Source organism: Enoplosus armatus, chromosome 6 (assembly GCF_043641665.1).
Source record: "Enoplosus armatus isolate fEnoArm2 chromosome 6, fEnoArm2.hap1, whole genome shotgun sequence".
NCBI lineage: Eukaryota > Metazoa > Chordata > Actinopteri > Centrarchiformes > Enoplosidae > Enoplosus > Enoplosus armatus.
This window is the reverse complement of record NC_092185.1, coordinates 11110085-11128661: the sequence shown is the minus strand read 5'-3', so window position 1 is coordinate 11128661 and position 18577 is coordinate 11110085. Positions and strand designations below refer to the sequence as shown.

General features: G+C 45.5%; 1 protein-coding gene across 1 annotated transcript; it reads right to left on the bottom strand.

The window, feature by feature from the left end:
* Positions 1 to 945: 945 nt before the first annotated feature.
* otud7a (OTU deubiquitinase 7A) lies at positions 946 to 18266 on the bottom strand. The gene is made up of 11 exons (XM_070907555.1): positions 18179 to 18266; positions 15391 to 15576; positions 15067 to 15285; positions 12898 to 12999; positions 12207 to 12334; positions 11403 to 11515; positions 9777 to 9904; positions 9538 to 9687; positions 3835 to 3949; positions 3111 to 3195; positions 946 to 2752 (listed from the first exon to the last, which is right to left on the bottom strand). Exons 1-11 carry the CDS (start codon positions 18261 to 18263, stop codon positions 1178 to 1180), a joined length of 2886 nt encoding a protein of 961 aa, XP_070763656.1. The 5' UTR covers positions 18264 to 18266; the 3' UTR covers positions 946 to 1177.
* Between the last annotated feature and the right edge of the window lie 311 nt (positions 18267 to 18577).

Below are 18577 nucleotides of genomic sequence, written 5' to 3'. Positions count from 1 at the left end.
CACACTGGACCGGTGACACATCTATACTGCAGGTCACCACATAGTGCTAATAGCATGATTGCACATCGTGTTGTGTGTGTGTGTGTAGGGGGGAAGAGACACGTAAATCACACTTCAGACAAATACGCATCGGCCTGCTCTCACTACCCACAATTCTTCTCATCTAACACACATTGACCGAATAGAGTAGTTAACAGGCGACTCAGAGAAACACACCATAAACACTGCATATTTGAGAAGCAATTCATCCTATGCACATTGTTTGGTGTTTGCCACAAAAAAAAAAACATTTTGAAAATTTGAATCATAATTTTTCTTTTAAGAAGCCAGTTTGGCAGTGCTTGTGTTTTTTTTAGGAGGTCAACAACGGGCAAAAATTGTGAAATGATATCTTACACAATATTTTGAGTCCAATTCAGACACAGGAAACCCTTGCACCGTGGTAAGAACAAAAGTACACTTAACAAATGAGATAGTTTTACATTTCATCCTAATTCAACATTACAATCTATAATGCTTACACATTTTAATTCCTGTAGTTCAAATCTGTTTACAAAAGCACACTGTGACAATCCTTTACAATTTACAAGACACAGTTAACCTACAGTAACTATATTATTGGTGCATAGACAAAATTGGGAGAGGGTGTAGCAAAAATCACCAATTTATTGCTTTAAAGTCTAATATTAATCTCCCATTAAATTTCTTTTGATTGCAAAACAACTACAAATTTTCCACAGAGATTTTGAAGAACCAAGCAAGAGGTATTGCATTCAAACTGACTAAAAGAGCTAAAATGTTCCCTCCTGGTGAGATGCAAATCTTTTGTACTTTGAAAAATAAAGAATTTCCCCCTCACATAAAGAAAGTTACATCACAGAGAAATGACTTTTACTCTAAAACAAGTAAAAGACTAAATTCAATGAGACAGAAAACAAACCCAAAACCAAATAGCACAATTTCTGGCCAAAGCTGCTCACTGTTTCAAGTTCTGCTTCCCCCATCATAAAGTAATAATCTTTACTAACAAGGGAAGGGTGACAGGAATACAAGAGCATTCTTCAACAAAATAGGAAAATGTTTGCCATCATGTTATTCTAAATGCAGAGTGCAGATGGTGTAGTTCCCTCAAGTCTCCTGCGGCCTTGCTGACAAGTGGCTGAAGTGGCTGTGATGGCTATGCAGGCCTCTGCACTTTGCTCTCCCTCTCCCTGCGTTTCAGCTCCTCTCTGTAGCAGTAGGAGCAGTAGTTGTCTGTCTCTGGCCTGCCGTAGAAGGAGCAGTTCTCCCTCTTGCAGCGGCGCTGCTGAAAGCAGTACAAAGGGCTTCCAGAGCTCCGCCCTTTGGTTTTGTCTTGGTTGAGCCAGGTGTGAGACGAGTTGTCCTCATCAGCAAACTCCAGGCAGTCCTGAATATCTCCCGCATCGAATCCATTGGTGTAAGTGTGGGACTTGTGTTCGCCAGGCATGTTGTAGGACAGGGTCTCTATGGTGTTAACAGTGCGGACCCCTGACAGGCGAGCAGGGCTGTAACTCTGGGATGAGAGTGTGCGGTTCTGCTGGGGGTAGGTGGCGCATGTCTTTAGGGAGCCCACCACAGGCTTATAGGGGTCATCTTGGAAGATGGAGGATTGCATGTTGACATCTTGTAAGTGAATTACGCTGTGCCTCTGGATGGGCGGTGTATGGCTGTAGTGGGCAGACACAGGAACGGGCCCAGGTCTCTTAGCACCAATACTGGGGGAGGAGTAAGGCGCAGGGGCTGGGGCTGGGGCTGGGTGGGAGACATGGTGGGAGGCTATTGGTGGGGTGAGAGGAGGGACTGGGACTGGGACAAGAGGGGCAGCAGGAGTGGGACTGTTCCTGCCCTGCATCTTGAGACCCAGTGGGGGCTGTGAGTTGTGGTTGTAGGTGTGGGCGTGGTGGGGCAGGACGGGAGAGCAGCTCTCCGGAGGCGAGCTGTCCGATCTCTCCCTCTGGAAGACACTCTCATGCTCAGGTTTCTTCACGGCCACCTCATTAGCGGTGGGGGGCTTCTTCTCGGCCTCCTTCCTCTTCTGCTCCTGCTCCTGGCTGAAGCGCTCCTGGGCGTTGGTCAGGTAGTAGCTGATCATCTCCTCGTGGAACTGGTGTCGATGGCTGGTGAGCAGGAGGCCTGCAAAGATGAACTTGCGCTCCCCCTGCATGGCAGCCCGCAGGATGTTGAGGCTGAGCTTGACATCGGTGCTGTATTTCCAGTTTTCCAGAGTCTTGTCCCCTGAGACTCTCCCTGTACTGTCCTGTCTCTCTGTGGGGGAGGAGCTGGAGGGTCTGTCTCTGTCTGTAGGGGAGGGACTAGTGGCCTTCTCAGAGGAGGTGGAGCTGGCTGACTGACCCGACTCCTCCTTGCTTCCCTTAGATGTCTTAGACTCCTTCTTCTTTGTCTTTTCCCCTCCATTCTCCCCACTTCGACCTGAGCCAGAGTTAGATTTGTTCATTTTGCCGTGCACGAGGCCACCCAGACCTCCCATGTTCTTCTTCAGCTTGATTCCCAGGGTTTTGCTGAAGCTACCGAGTTTGTTGGCTACAGAATCAGCCCGGCTCTTGTCTTTGTCCTTGCGCTGCTTGTCTTTGTCCTTCTCCTTGCTGGGCTTGCCATTGTTGACGTTAGAGTTGCTGCCGACAGACTCGCGGTCAGAGTCCATGGACTCAGCTAGAGACTGGACATCCTCACCTGCAGAGGCTGTTGGAGACTCTGGCTGAGCCAGGGGAGCCTGCACGGAGACACGAACACATACAGCAATGAAGAAGACACAGAACACAGCACAAGCAATGACGTCTCAGACACTTAAGTTGAAGGGATAATTCAAAATTTATGTCTACTTTATAAGTGGAGAGCTTTAAAAGATCCCCAGTGTATTCCGGACAAATTCACCAAAAAACATTTAAAAAGAACTTGGTGGCCTGATTTTGGATGATTCATAACGAGAACAAACAGAGAGAGATCATTGCACCCTGACAGTAAATAAAACTGATTGATTGAGCTCTGTGGTTTTAACATCTGGAATGGAGGAGTCTCTCCAGAGCTACATTAACCATGACGAACAAGACACACGTGTGAGAAAAAATTACCCTTGTTTCAGATGGAATTCGGATCCATGTTACATTCATGTAGTTGTGCAGCAGGTTGAGTTTGGCCTCCAGAGACAAGATGAGACTGCGGGAGAACACGTATCCACTATTAACAACAAGCAGTGGTATAACACGGTTGACATTTGACAAACATGTGTACTAAAACCTAACGGCGTATACAGAACTTATTGAATTTAAACACAGATTAAAAAGCATGAAACCTGCTGCACTTCACCAGTTGTATAAAGTAGAACCCTTACATAAACGATGCCTGCAATGCATAAAGGGTAATATAGGAAGAGGTGGTATTAGGAAGTGGTTTGAGAATCTTTTCTCTGTATATCTGCATTGTTCATACTGCAGCTTGTTCAAGGATAAGCTAACCCCCTGACTGGCAGGAATGTGAAACAGAAACCCTTACATAAACTCTTTGCTAAACTCAGAGAGGGTGTTGCTGCTTTAGCGAGGCCATTCCTGGGAAACCCTATGGATGACTGACGTGACTCACAATTTGTTCTCTCTCTGCTCACTCTTTGAAGTGACCTGAGCCCGGAGCTCATAATCAGAGTTAAATCCCCCCACATACAGCCTTGTGGGTAGACTAACAGAACTGCCTTGGCCTGCAGTTTTTGCTCTCTCACCCTTCCTGGGGCTGCTTTCGTAGTCAGTGTGTGTTTTGTTGATAAGCATCAACAATAACTGTGATATACTATACAGGACTTACTTGGCTAGCTTGGTATTATCATTGTCGTCCCTCCCCCACTCCCAGTCCCTGCCAGGGTCCACGGCAAAATGGAGTGCCAGCAGCTTGTGCTCCGAGTCGGTCAGAGGGATAACAGCTAGAAGAGATGAGATTATCAGAAGGTTAGTTTGGGCTAGCTTTACCACCGGACACTGCATTGCACGCCAACCATTCTCTCACAAGGGCACCGTGGTGTCAGAGCTTAAGTGACACCATAATGACACACTAGAATAATGCCACTTTAATTATCCCAGATGCCTGTCAGCGTGGGGTAAAGTATACTGTGGGTGTATTCTATCTGCCATCCATTTTTTAGGCAGAGAAGCGACTGTGACCAGCGAGTGTCACTCATGCTGACTCATCCAGACAGAGAAGGGCTACAGTTGGTTGTGGCTCTTAAAAGCTGTTGGTTGCTCCTCTTATAAAACAGACTGGTCCTTATCCTGGTTCTCTGAGCTACAGTACTGGTCTGTCTAGTCTAGTGTAACCAGTCTATCTACCTTTTCCCATGAGGTTGAAAATGAAAAGAAAAATCCAGTTTATTGGATTGAAACAATCCAAAACCCCAAACCAGCTACTAAATGGAGCTTGTGGTGAGACTGTTTTGACAAGTACTGTTTCCAAGGTCAAGAATTAATTTTTAATTCTCAAATTGTTATTGTTCTTATTTTCATGGCCATCTTTTCTATCAGCAATGATAACACTGCACACACCAGAGATATCACTAAGATCTGGGAGCATGGTGACATTGCTACAGCAAAGTCCACCTGGGCAAGAAAAACAAGCAAATAGACGATACGACAGGTTGTAAAGTGTGAGCACACGTTTAAATGAAACACTCCCTTGATGTACTGGAAAACTGTGCATGGAAAGTGTGTTAGGTCAAAGTGGAACAAGGAAGTCAGTCTGTAAACAGTGATGACTGTTTACAACTGACAGCTTGGGTCATTTGGCTAACCTGGCTGTCTGATTGTCTGACTGCTTGTGTTTCTTGACCTGTCTCTTATTTGCGATGTCCCAGACCTCTGCACTGACTTTGGTGAGGACAGTGTTATCATTACCAACAGGAATACTGGCCAAAACCACAAATATACGACCCAGTTTGTGATAAACTAATGCTAGAGGAAATGGTGGTCTGAACTTGGTGTGATTTACATCGAACCGAATGGCGCTACAGTTGATCAGGGCTATACGTGATGATCTGGTTTAGTAATAGAGTGCAATCAGACACGGCAGTACAGAATAAGAACAGGAGTGCTGAAATAATTTCATTCATAGCAGGCTGATACGATCAGCTACTTACAAGCAGGAAAAGGTTTTCAACACTAATCACTGGACACAGAACATAAAACAGACACCCACCCGGGCTTCCTCTTGTGGGAGGCGTGCTCACAGTATGTGCTCAGTGCGGGCGTGTACGTGTTTGTGAGTGCGAGTGCATGGCTGCCTTTCAAAACAAGAGTGTGAGGCGGACTAGCTAGACCCAACTGGCCCACATGACAGCTCTCCTCGGGCTACCTAGTGTGGGGGTTGTTGTCCACATGACAGCAGAGCGAGGCAGGCTGTTCAGGCCGAGGACATTCCAGCCTTCACTGTCAGCCCCAGATGGAAGATACAGTCTCCTCCCTGCCTCATCAATTCTTCCACTGCCAATAGGCTGCTCTGCTCTGCAGGCTCCATAGAGACACAGACACCAGCAGCAACGGCCCCTCCTGTGTCCCTGATGAAACTGCAGGTCAAACACTCACTCTTTCCCTTGTGCCTCTTTCTGAGTGCCTCTGCGTAGGTGCGAAGTGCAGGATTAAGCATGCAGAGTGTCAAAATACTGGCGGTACATGCATTGTGATGATGCCGTAAGTTCTTGAAACAGATTTAGTGCAGCCACTCCCACGCAAGCACATTCAACACTTCTAACATGATCACTTATTTGTATCTGACACCATTAGTCGCTAAGCAAACACATTCATCAGCTGAGTAAATACATCACTAACAGCACTGCTGACAAACTGGGCTAGTCCAGAAATCTGTCCTAAAATGTCATGGTTGCCTTTGCGTCATACCTGGAAATTACAATGCATTTTACACCATCTACCTAAAAGAAAAAGAAAAGGCATGACTAATGCCTGTAGCCACAGAGACAGGCAGTAATGAGAGCAGTGGCATGGCAGCACTGAAAACTGGGAGGAAAGAAAGAGAGGTTTTCTTAAAGACGGGTCTTTCCTAGAACACTCTTGCCCAGAAAAGTTCAGTCATAATCACAAACACACATAGACAGACAGAAGACAGTGAACCGGCTCCCACTCAGTTCCCACTCGGGTCATGCAGCAGGCAGCGGAGGTGTGTGAGGTGGCGCCCAGGCTCCCACGATGCAGCTGTCCTCCTTTCTCGCCATTCCAAAGTGCTGTGTGTGCTGTTGTTCCCGCTTGGGCCCGGTCCAGATTCAAAGATTCAACACTGCCAATTGAGCTCTGGGGGACTAAAGTGTGCTGTAATGTATTTACTATCCCTGTTGGCAGCCTTGTTTTGCTGTCCTTGAATGACCGATTCTCATAGCTTATGCATGGGTGACATCATAGCCCTCTGTGGTATGCAAGCTGTGTACTCAGCAACATAGCTGCTAGCTTGCCTTGCCTTGTTCAGTTTGCATCTTTGATTCGGGGGGGTTGGAGTGTTACAGACAGGGAGAAGGGGGGAGGAAACTCGGGTGTAACCTGTGAGGAAACAGCTGTTGGAACTGAGGTAGATAACCTTTCTAAGCACTTATTCACACGGTTTGATTGAATATAAATATCAACATGTCAAGTCTATGATGCCTTTTGTCATGAGAGCAGAAAAAGAGGATCCTCTCTCCTCTTTTGCTCCCTTCAGAGAACAAAGTCACCCATTACAAGCTTTGTTTCACAGCCGGAACAGTGAGCCAATGTTTCCTCTGTTTTGCGATTCAAGAACAATTTGTACTGTCTGGAAAATGCACAAATTTGAATTCCTGACTTTGGTCACTCTGCACAGCTGCAGATTTAAAGGGCCCAATTCACAAGAGTAAACAGCAGTCACGCATATAAACAAGCCTGTGCTTTTTTTTGCCACAGATTTTAACAGCGGAACCACGGTGGGGATTACAAGAGCATCACATTTGAAGAAACACACAAAACCACAACAAATAGCGTTTTAATTCTAATTGCCATATTGATTTAATTACACAGACTGCATGTGGAGTAATACACTGGGTGTCTTTAATAGATAGAGATGTGAAACCTGGCCGGAGCTGGATGGTTACACCGCACTGTTATGTAGGTGGTCTTTGTGTAAAAGACGGCCATTTACTTCATTCAGATGGGTGTTAGAGGATTGATGATGGGATGCCAAAGAAAACCTGGAAGTGTTTTGGTATTGGAACCAGGGCTTGAAATAGCTCCGGAGTTTTCTAGAGGGCCAGTTCCACTCATACGGCATTTAACCACAGGAGTACAAACAAGCTGATAAAAGACAAGGCCAGCGGCGTCTACTGAGGAGCCTGTCATTATTACACAGCAGGTGAACAGCAGTGGGCTGATAGAAAACATACCCGTGTGCACAGGACTCTGGGTTCACCTGACTACCTTACTCAGAAAAACCACTTGACTGCTCTTTTGGGATGTGCTCAGGAAAAAAAAACAGAAATAAAAGAAAGTTTTAATCCTTAGCAGTAACCTTCCGTCACCCCTCCCCCTTGTTGTTTTTTTTCACTATCCACCATCAACACAGCCCCAGCAGCCACGCAAGCAGGCCATAAAAGGGGCAGTAGTGTGATGTGTCAGTGTGATTTAGAATCAGGTTACTGGAGGGGACTCTGCTATAATCTTCCATACAGAGGGCTGAAGAAAGAGGCAGTATTCTAACCCAGCCTCTGGCACCTGAACACACACGGGGCCAGCGGCCTCTCGGATGCTCTTTGCTGTGCTGGGGGAAACTGAGAGCAAACGCTCCACCTGAGACGCCCACACATTGGCCTGACTGTCAGGAGAGAGGGTGGGTTTGTTGGGGCCCCAGCAGCCCGGGACCCTGCCCATATGTGGCGATGTGGTGAGGGCTTAGGGGCCGGCTGGGGGCTGGCTGGGGGCTACTCTGCCCTAATTGGCAGTGGAAGATTAGGTCGGCCTGTCTGTCTGTCTGTCTGACCCTCTGCCTATCTGTCTGGCATCTGTTCAGAGATATAAGCCAGCATGGCAACATTGTACAGTTTCTTGAAATTCAGAGATGATAAGAAAGACAACACCCATGTCTAATAATATCATGCAAAAACACAAAACTACACCTTTTAGATATGTAAAAATGCAGAAAAACATATCCGGAGCAGCACAGCTTTGTATCCTTGCTGTGTAATATGAGTCATCACATGACACACAAAGGCACCGAGTTAAGCATACAAGTGTTTTCATAACATCCTGGAGAGAGACTGCAGACAAAACGCACTCTGATCCTACTACAGGACACAGTGTACCAAAATGAAAAAGTACAGTCATGCAGTGGTGTTGTGATCGAGCTACAGCGGGTTCTTTGGACATATGCACCATCTGGTGGACAAAAGGAGAACCCCATTCTGCCACACTAAAACAGCTGAATAAAAGTGGGAGTGCTGAATAGTTGGGCTGGCTTTGATGTGCTGCTGGCATTAAAGAGAATGACTTCAGGGCAGGGACGGCAGGTTAGTAATCATGTCTGTCTGCTAGTCTGCAGTGGTCGTACCCAGACTTAATAACTAGGTTGGTGTTTACAGGCCGAGAATAGGACCTTACATATTCTGAAAAGCACAAGAGAAGGAGAGAGGCCGAGACAGGAAGAAAGAAACAGTTTGCGTAAGTGTGTCTGTATTTGAGAGTGGGAAAAAAATTAAAGACAGAGTTGGCCGGCTGCCAACGCAAATGACAAGTGAGTTCCACCCACTGAGTCAGATACAGAGGAGTGCTGTGACTACTAAGACTGGTTGTCAAGGAGATCCACTCTATTTGTCAATTAAAGGAACTCCATGCGAGGATTACTCTGACCTCGAGAATAAGCAACGCATCCGGAGTGGGAACGCTGGCATCTGAATGGGCACAACAAGACAAAAACAAGAGTCGCTCGACCAAACGGAAAAAAATCAACACTCCCTCGCCACAAACATAACACAATCAATATGCTCCGCACAGAACTATTTCACAGATTCTTGTGAAAGAGTCAAATGCATAAACAGACACACCTACTGTAAACAAACTAAATCCAACCGACAGACAAATGTGAAGACATAAAATAACATGCAGGCTTGAATGATTTGGTCATTGCTCAATAAGTCAAGAGGAAAGAGCCTGCTGTCCACTTTCCCTCCATGTTGGCCACTCCCTGGTTCCTGCTGCCAACTGGCCCGTTTTAATAATGGATCACAGGTAATTAGACTGCTGTCTCATACATTATTCACCTCTAGCAGGACAGGCAGACCACTCGCCCTCAATCTCGCAATCTACCCACTTAAAGTTAAAAGCAAAGACTGCCTAACTATTACCTAACTTAACTATTGCGCATTATAGCAGGTGAAACGTTGGATATTTAAGAACATGAGGAGAAGAAAAGGTTTATATCCCACGTCTCAACCTGCGGATGCCACCTGCTTTTTTCTCTGTCAAGATTATGAGTGTGTAAGTGGTTTCGTGATGATGGACAGTTGCTTACCTTGCTCTCGCTGCTGGTCTCTCTGCTCCATGGACACCAGTGCAGAGAAGTGAGCCTGATCGTAGGCCAGGACCAGAGGGGAGCAGTGACAGCGGCTAGGAGGCACCTCCAGAGGCAGATAGAGCCCTCCAAACGGGATGGGAGCAAATGCTGGAATTTGAAGAACACCATATCTGGAGTCAGTCCATTGCTTATCCTACTATATTGTAGAAGATCAAGGCAGGATGCAGTCAGCGTACCTTCTCCACCTGAGTCTCTCAGCATCGTGTCGGCCACCACTACAATTGGCCTGCGTAACACGTGGGCCAGCACAAACACATGGAACTCCTCCAGACTCTCATAGACCGGATCCTCAGAGTTATCCACCCTGTAAGACAGTGGGATCATGGGATACTATGACAATTTCCTGAATTGGTATTGACTGATACTCAAACATCTGCAGACAAGATAGTAAATCTTCCTGCTTATCATGTGCCTGCGTAATCTAATCTGATCCCTGTGGATCCATTTTGCCCTCTGGCTACCTTTAGCAGGACAGGACAGCGATGCACAAAGATCCATCTGTTCATACGCGTGTTTGAATGAAAGAGAGCGAGAGAGAAAGAAAGAGGGGGGGGGGGGGCGAGGCAGAGAGAAAAAGCAGAGGCAGAGCTCTCAGGCATGCAACCACCAGGGAACCAGAGGATGTGCAACAATTAAGTTGTCAGCCACATAAACAGCCACGCTGCCAAATTCACTCTAATAAAGAGCCTCTTAATATGTGAATCCCACTCATCCTATTTAGGGGCTCATCTCACACTAGGACCATCAAACATCCCTAACCTGATTACTGTATTACAGTCAAACTCAATGAGAGGTTAAAACCCACCAGAATAAATGAGTAAATTATGCTCTTTAATGGGGATATTTTCAGTGATAAGGGGGCTTTGTACTGGATGCGTCAACGCTGGGGAAACAAAGTGAATTCATGCAGAAACAGATGCTGCTGTCACACGGAAACATGTCTTTGCGCGGTTTATTATGTGGTTTTACATTTAACTTTCAAGCCAGCACTCTGATGAGAATTGGCAACTGTGAGCGCAGACAACCACAACCTGCTTTACTGACATTTTATGTAATTTAATGACATTTCAATCTACCGCAGACACGTTAATAAGACTTTCTGTTCATCATAGCTGTTTCTTCTCCACCAGATTAGCTGCTGTACCTGGTGTGTGTATGAGAAAGTAGGGATGTTTATTAAAGTTAAAATGGAAACAAGAGACAAACCACAAGGTTTCTGTGCGTAGGAGGAGGAAACTACAGTTAGTTTCCAATCTGCCTAGCCTGAGATAAACCCACTCTCACACTTGTTTATGCAACAAGGGGGAGCGCGAATCGCATCACCTGCTGCAGCTAAAAGTAACTGACAGCTCAGGGGAGGAGGTTACAGCAGAGATGAGTCATACTGACGGCGGCCAGTAGATGGCACAGTCTCACATGAGAGCTTCGACAGTGTTATTAAATCATGGAGGCAATTTGAAAGAGCAACAGTCCGAGTGGGAACAATGAGTTTCCCTGACAAATCCATCTTAGTGAGAAGGTCACTTTTGTCTTAATTGTGGGGCCTCCTGCAGTGTTCCAACGCACAAGGCATTAAAACACAGCAGGAGAGTTGTAAATGTGTGATGTGGGATGAGAACAGCACAATTCACTGCTGCTGCTGCTGCTGCTGCTCTGTTTTGTTCTTCTTCTCCATCGCATACAATGATTAGCAAACATTTCTGGATTCTGGTTAAAGGAATGCTATATGTGTCTGGAGAGTTCAGGGTGTGTGTGCGCTCGCAGGCTTTTTTGGGGGGATAAATGCGAGTCGAACAGCTTACCCTCCGCTAGTGTTGCCGTTTTTGCTGAGGTGAGTGCGAGGCTCACTGGAGGCCAACTTCAGCAGCTCGTTCCACTCTCTCTCCCACTCCTCCTCAGTGTACACCAGCCCTGACTGCACAAACACACACACAAACGGAAATTCTGATAAGCACGTGCTGATGCTCACCCACACAATCCCTATTATTATTCATTTTTGTTATTTTCATCTGCGTCTACAAGGTTGTCTCCTAAAGCTTTGTGCATCTACACATGTGGGTATTTTTTTGTCACGATTCTACTGTTAGTGGATTTCTTGATTAAAGAAACAGACAGGAAATATGGGTAATTAGAGAAAGGTGGATGACATGTAACAAAGGTCCCTGGCAAGACTCAAATCAGGAAGCTGAGTTTACATGAGATGCGTCTCAGATCACTGGGCCACCAGGACGCCCCAGGCATTTTTAAAACATGAGCATCTGGACTACTTCTTTGCCTGAGCTATCTTTGGTGACACAATTTTTCTAATAGATTGGCAAATACTTTAATCCATGAACATCAAGAGAAGGGAGAGGAAATGCAGAGGATTTGACAGTATTAGCAGCACTGCTACTAATGCACTCTTGGTATCATAGAAAGACTATTTTCCTCGCAGCAGAAATCCAAATGTGCAACCCAGCAAGGAAGCTAAAATCAGCGCTTGTTAACAGAGGCTGCGAGTGGCTCATCCCTCCACTTGCTCATGTGGATTTATTAACATGTCATTAGTGAAAGAGGATGGGATGCGTTCAGGATGCGCAGTGCGCTAAGATGGAAACTCTCCCAACCTCCTTGTTCTGTTGGGTTTGCTGCCACCTCCACCTCCTCTTCAGAGCGTCTCTCTCCGCTCCGCTCTTCATCATGGTGTACAGGGATTTCCTCAGCATCAGGTCTCTGTCATGGAAGCCCCACATCCCTGATCAACAGAGACACACAACAGCGTTACTGCATGTTAAGATTGAGCAGCCATTGCACTTCCATGTCTAAAAACAGACAGGTTGGATTTCTTAACTGCATTAAACTATATAATCATTCTGAGATGACCTCGGCTCTTTATGTCTAATGTCTCTTTCATCACTCATCAAAGGGCCTTAGTTGTCTGACTGTCAGAGTAGATTACATTAGCTCTGGTGCCTCTAACCACCGACAGCTCCTCTGCTGCTCCAGCAGTCCTCACACTGGGGTGTCAACAATCTCCTTCAGCAGGGACCTGAATACACTGTCACCCCTGAACCCTGCAGCAGGAAGTTTCCTGCAATGTACAGGTCAGTTATCTCCCTCCTTCGCTCTCTCACCCCCTCCACTGGATTCAGCAGCTGTGACGCAGCACTGACGCTGTTATTAGACAGCTGTGACACTGACTCGCACAGTTACTCCACACCAGGCTTAATGTTAAAAGTTGAACTCAAGAGATGCTGTGATGGATGTTAACGGTCAGACTGTATGTTAAATATACTGTGGTGTACACGAGTAGCTCACCTAAAGAGGCAGCATGCAGAAGGCAGTTCCCGTCCCCTGTGGTGGCCAAAGGAAGCAGCTTCTTGCAGCTGATGCACATGGTGGACCACCAGTTCAGACGACCTGCACACACGTACAACATCATAAGGCTGAGAAACAGAGGAGATCACTCACACTCTAACACATTTAGTTCCAATCCATTTTCAATCCAATGTTCTCTTAATTTACTCAAATTGAAAGACACACAAAAAGGATTGGTGATCAGGTCCCAGAGTCTTAATTTATTTAGTTTTCCTATTTTATTCCTAACCCAGCCCAACATCTCCAAGAAGAGAAGAATATAATCTACATAAAAAGAAGCCTTAGCGTATAAGAGAAACAAAAACACTTTGGGAGCGGCAATTGAAACAAAGATGTTTATTCCACGGACAGCTGGCGGGAGAGGAGGAGAGGGGAAAAGGGCAATCAAAATGAATTTAAAAAACTGTTCATTTATTATTTAATGGAAATACAACAACAGTAGGTTTAAAGCAAGTCTAATTGAGATATAACAAGACCGGTAAAATAACTCCAAATCAGAATGCAGGTCCATGAAAAAGTTCTACAGCACATTATTTTGAATTATTCATTACATTGTTATGGGTTGAAGGGGTATGCCGGTGGGAGGACGGGTATGTGGACGGGCAGCTACGGTGATGTGTGGAGGATGTGGTCAGAGCAGGAAGCTTGGTGGAGTATGAAATGTTTCCTTTTAATAAATCAAAGTGTCACTTTGAGTTCAGTTTATATGCTTACATCATCAGACACACACACACATCTGTGTCAGCAATGTCACTACTACTCTGACAAGCATTGACAGGAGGCTTCAATTGTGGGTCTAAACTGCTCGTCACCTTGATATTCAAACGCGACCACAGACTCACAGTACCGGAGCTGGTACCAGTAACGGCCCATTGAGAGCAATTAGCCAACAAGCATAATTAGCCTCAATAGCTGAACTTTGAAGGCAATGATTAGCACAGGCCATATGCTTCCTCAAATACCCAGCAGTCTCCTGTAAAAACACTCTCTTCCTCTTCCTCAGCCTGACTTTTACAGTATCTCCAGTTTCTGCTCCATCACCGCCCTGCCTGTGTCCCTGAGGGAGGGACGACTGCTTCACAGCCCTGGGCACGGCACACTGCTTTACTGCAGGCAGCCTCGCTGCTCTGAGCCTGGGGTGATCTGACTGCATCATTTATTTAACAACAGTAAACACAGAAGAGGCTCTGAATGATTTACCCCTCAGTGTAGAGGAGCTCAAAATGCAGATGATTTTGCAATTTTCAATTTTTTCGCACGGTAGATATCTGAGTTAATTTTCTGTAAAACACGGACAGTCTGTTACATCCCGGTGGGTTGAATGGTGTTACATCCAAGAGTGATCCATATGCTGGTTGAGACTCCACCACCCATAAAGGGAGGCTAATACACAACTGATTGTTACTTTATTTTACCTTTTCTTAATTACGGAGATACATAATTTATAGAAGCGTTTCAGGCTTACACACAGTCTGCGATGCATATAATATGGATCAAATTTATGTCTGTGATTTTTTTATGACTGTAAATCCTTCATTTATCACAGACACAGAGATCAGACACTATCTTCTGGTTGGTTAAGTCACTGTTAAAACATGTATTTATGAGACTACAAGACAGATTCTCTCTTATTTATGTGTTTGTGAAATACAGAAATATGAAGGTCAATATATTTAATTGTCTTGATGTTCTTCTTGGTTGAAGAGAATTAGGTGGGAAAGGCTTTACGATCTCTCTGCTGTCTCTGTGTGGGAAAATCTGCTGGAAGATTTGAAACTTCCCTAACTAGTTTCTCTCCGTTAGTTCAAAGCCTCAGCTGGGAGATGAATCCTTTGGGATCCTGGATGCTTTGAATTAGTTGTTGTCGTCTTGCTTCCAGATGATGCTGCCTCTCTGATCTGCTCTGTCTCTCTGCTCTCAGTCTCACTGTCTACGTCTCTGTCTACATTACTGACTCTCACTGGCATTTCTCATTGCTTCTGCATTTCAGCGTAATCTAAATAAAGAATACAGTGAAATGCATATGATTTTGTTACATATCCCATATCAGTAGTAGGGTAAGTATTATAATAGGATGTATTATATTATACTATATCATGTAGTACTCACCAGCCTGCTCCAGAGCCATCATGGTGGACTGCTCTATCAGGTCTCTCTCTATGAAGCTCCTGAAATCCTCGCTGTAAACGCTGAGGTCTGGTAGCTGGAATGTGTAGATGGGCATCTCAAGAGGGAACTGCTCGCTGGTACAGTCATTGGCCACTTGCAGCCGCGCCAGGGAGACGATAGCAGAGCTGGCGTGGGAAATCCCGCGGGACAGACGCTTCTCTAGAGGGGAGAAGGAGAAGAGAGGATTGAATGGATGAGTGGGAAGCCAAATGAGGAAAGAGGAAACTGTTGAGGTCACTGGTGGTGGTAATGTGGCCCTCGCACCTTGTGCATTGTCCTCCTGCTTCTGTGCACACGGCCTGTCGATCTTGCTGACATGGGTGGGGGTGTCACGTGTCTCTGGCTGCTTGTAGTAGCGGCCCTCGTTGAAGACCTGCGGCAGGTTGGCAGTGTGGACCTGCCTGAGCTCCTCGTAATCATTTAGAGCAGCACTGAGGTCCCAGTTTTTACCTGCGGGACACAAACAAAGATCTGGTCGATTGGACATCATTATTACTGATGAATATCAAGACTAAATGTTGCTCATAATGTATGATAATTAAAGGGTATCGCCTTGATTTTTTTTTCTGATTTTCACTTGAAATTATCCAGAAGTTCTGAATTATTAGAGTGATCCACCAAATGTTATGTTCCCATGCATCAAACTGTTGTTTTTCTGGTGCAACAGGACACTGCGCCCTGCAGTATACAGTAAACAGGGTTATCTCAGGGTGAATGACTCATAATATGCTACCAGTAGCGGAAAGTGAAGAGGAAAATTGGGGTAAAATACAAAAGATCTGCTGAGTGTGCTGCAGAAAAACCAGATTCCCTCCAAGTAAGTGATAAAACAATTAATGTACTTATACTAATGTACGCATTTTGATAATCTGATTTTCACCAAGGTTTTTACGATTACTGTCCTTTTTAAATTTCGACAAAAAAAAAGATCTCTGTAAAATAATGACCACCAGCTATAACAGTATATACAGCCAATATGGGTAAAACTGCGTAAAACATGCTGCATCATAAGGAGAGTAACTAGAGGTTGAGGTTGGGTGGTGCCACATCAATGAAGACAGTGAGGGGAGACAGATCCTTTAACAGAGTGACAGCAATATCCTGATGTGCAGGAGGGACCCACATACTAGTAACACACACACAGACACAGTTGTCTCCTCTGGGTGCTGTCTCTCTCACAGAGATCCCTTCCAGGTTTAAGAGACACAAGTCAAGACTCTGTCTTATTATAACTCAGCGTGCCTTCTCATGATGCCACAGGAACTGATCTGCAAAACAGTCATTATAAACCTCCCATCAATGCCTACAGATGCAAACATTTGGAGGGCGCCTGCATGTAATCTGAGCATGTCCGTGAGACAGGGTCCATTAACGGACTCCCTGTGTAAGAGACCTGCAGGAAGTTGTCCTCTTTCCTCCCGACTTCCAGACATGATGATTCTCGGCAGCCTGAACATGAAACCTGGCACCACTAATCACTGCCTCTCTCTCACGCCAATCAATGCTAAACTGATTCTACCTTATGGATCTCGACAGCTTGAGCTGCACAAATCCAGGAACACAACTTAAGATCCGACAACATCACCACTCAGCACCTAATGCATTGTCTTTCAATGCTTCTACATTAGCCTACAATTACTGTGGCATGGAATTCTTTTTTTCAGCTCCTTCATTTGTAATGGCTGTCATCAGCAAAAGGAACACTGATAAATTCATCTGCGGTATGAACATGCATTATCCCAATCTATTAGAAACACAGCAGCTTCACTGAACTCCTTTTTTCTCATTAAATGAATTTGAATTAAACCAATTGCATTGGAGGATTTTCTATACAGGGGCAGAAGAAGTAGATCTTAATGAGCAAGCTTTACTAAGTAAGCTAATCTAATCGCCAAAATTAGGTTATTAACCTTTTTTTGTCTTTCCTGTAAAAATTAAAAACCCAGAAATCCTGGTTCTCAATACACTTGACCACAAAGGTCAAAAGACATTACATAAACCAGCCTCTAGAGGGAAGCACCACATGCGGCACTGTCATATTTTTCTCTGCTTGCTCCTCACACCCTCCTGACTCAGACCAGAGGGTCACAGAGCAGCTGACTGATGCAGGTCTGGGAAGCTAAGCTAACACCAAATAGAAGCAGCAGGCATAATACTGAAATGGGACATCCAGGCCCACGTCTGTCTTGTCTGAGTGCACTGTCTTGTTTGGTGCCTGTTAGTGTCACAAGTATGCCCCTGTGGCTTTGTGCCAAAGCAGAATGAGAAAAAAAAATGACTGAGGCGGAGGGAGAGACAGACACCCAACAGTTTAATTCTTTTATCAGACTAGACACCAGCTGCATAATATACACACAAAGACAAAAAAGTGTTCCAGGACACACACGTACTACACGCACACGCACACACACACACACACACGCACTTCACAAGGATTTCATCCCCTAATGGAAGTCTGATTTGTGTGGAGCATGCTTTTATTCCTGTAAAGTAGACAAAACTGCATCTGCATTCAGAGTTCAGCATTTCTTTCCTGCAGCTTGACCAGATGCTGGAATGCGATGTGAAATTGGCTGAGACTGAAATTGCTACATACTTGGAAAAGAAAAAATGGAAACAAAAACACAAACATCCCTTTTACTGTCTCTAGATATCGGAGCCAATTCAACTAACCATCAACCAGCTTTCTGTTGCTGTGTGCACTTTTGCTCTCCAAGCGGCACTGTGTAAGCTATACAAGTGCCAGGAGCACTCTGCTCCTCAATGAGTTCCAATGAATGGGCACAAAGCTCTCCCTGGGGAGTGCACTCGTAAAACCGTCACACTGGCCTCTAAATCAGCAAGCTGGCTCACAGTTGCAAGCCTCTCCTCCTCTCCTTTGTCACCTTTCTTTTCCCTTCCCCTCATTTCCTCTCCTCTTCTGTCCTTTCCTCTCCTCTGCTCGCTCCAGTGCAACCGCAGCACAACAGGGAGCAGCTGACCAAAACAGAAATCCCCAAATATTGAGTATAGCCTCCAGTCTCGGAGGTGCAGGACAGCGTCTGTCTCTTACCTTCCAGCAGGTCTCTTGCCAGACCCGGTTCTGCCCCCGTGGACCGAACAAAGTCTGACAGGACCGCGTCCATGTCCAGAGTCATGTGATCATGTGTGTGCGCTGCCCAAGGTGCAGCGGTGGCCTTGGTGGACGCCAGCCTTCACGTTCTCATCTGGAGGAAAAAAAAAAAAAAAAAAAAAAAACAACAATAAACACACCATTTTACAGGAAATCCATTTCAGCCACACTTTCAAAAACCCATCACTCACGAACCCCTGTGAGAAAACACTTTACTGGATAGTCCCTCTCTCTTATTCTAATCCCCGCCACTAGTCTCAGCCTGCTTGTACTGATGTGTAATGCTTCATAGAGCTGATAGTTCATAGTACTGTGAATAGCACACTCCACTCCCAGTGC

Excerpts from the sequence above, each read along its gene's own strand:
- otud7a (XM_070907555.1), bottom strand. The coding sequence starts at position 18,263 with ATGACTCTGGACATGGACGCGGTCCTGTCAGACTTTGTTCGGTCCACG. Across the intron at positions 12,335-12,897 it reads TCTGCATGCTGCCTCTTTAG|GGATGTGGGGCTTCCATGAC; the intron begins GTGAGCTACTCG and ends TCTGTTGATCAG. Across the intron at positions 3,196-3,834 it reads GATAATACCAAGCTAGCCAA|TCTCATCTTGTCTCTGGAGG; the intron begins GTAAGTCCTGTA and ends GTTCTCCCGCAG.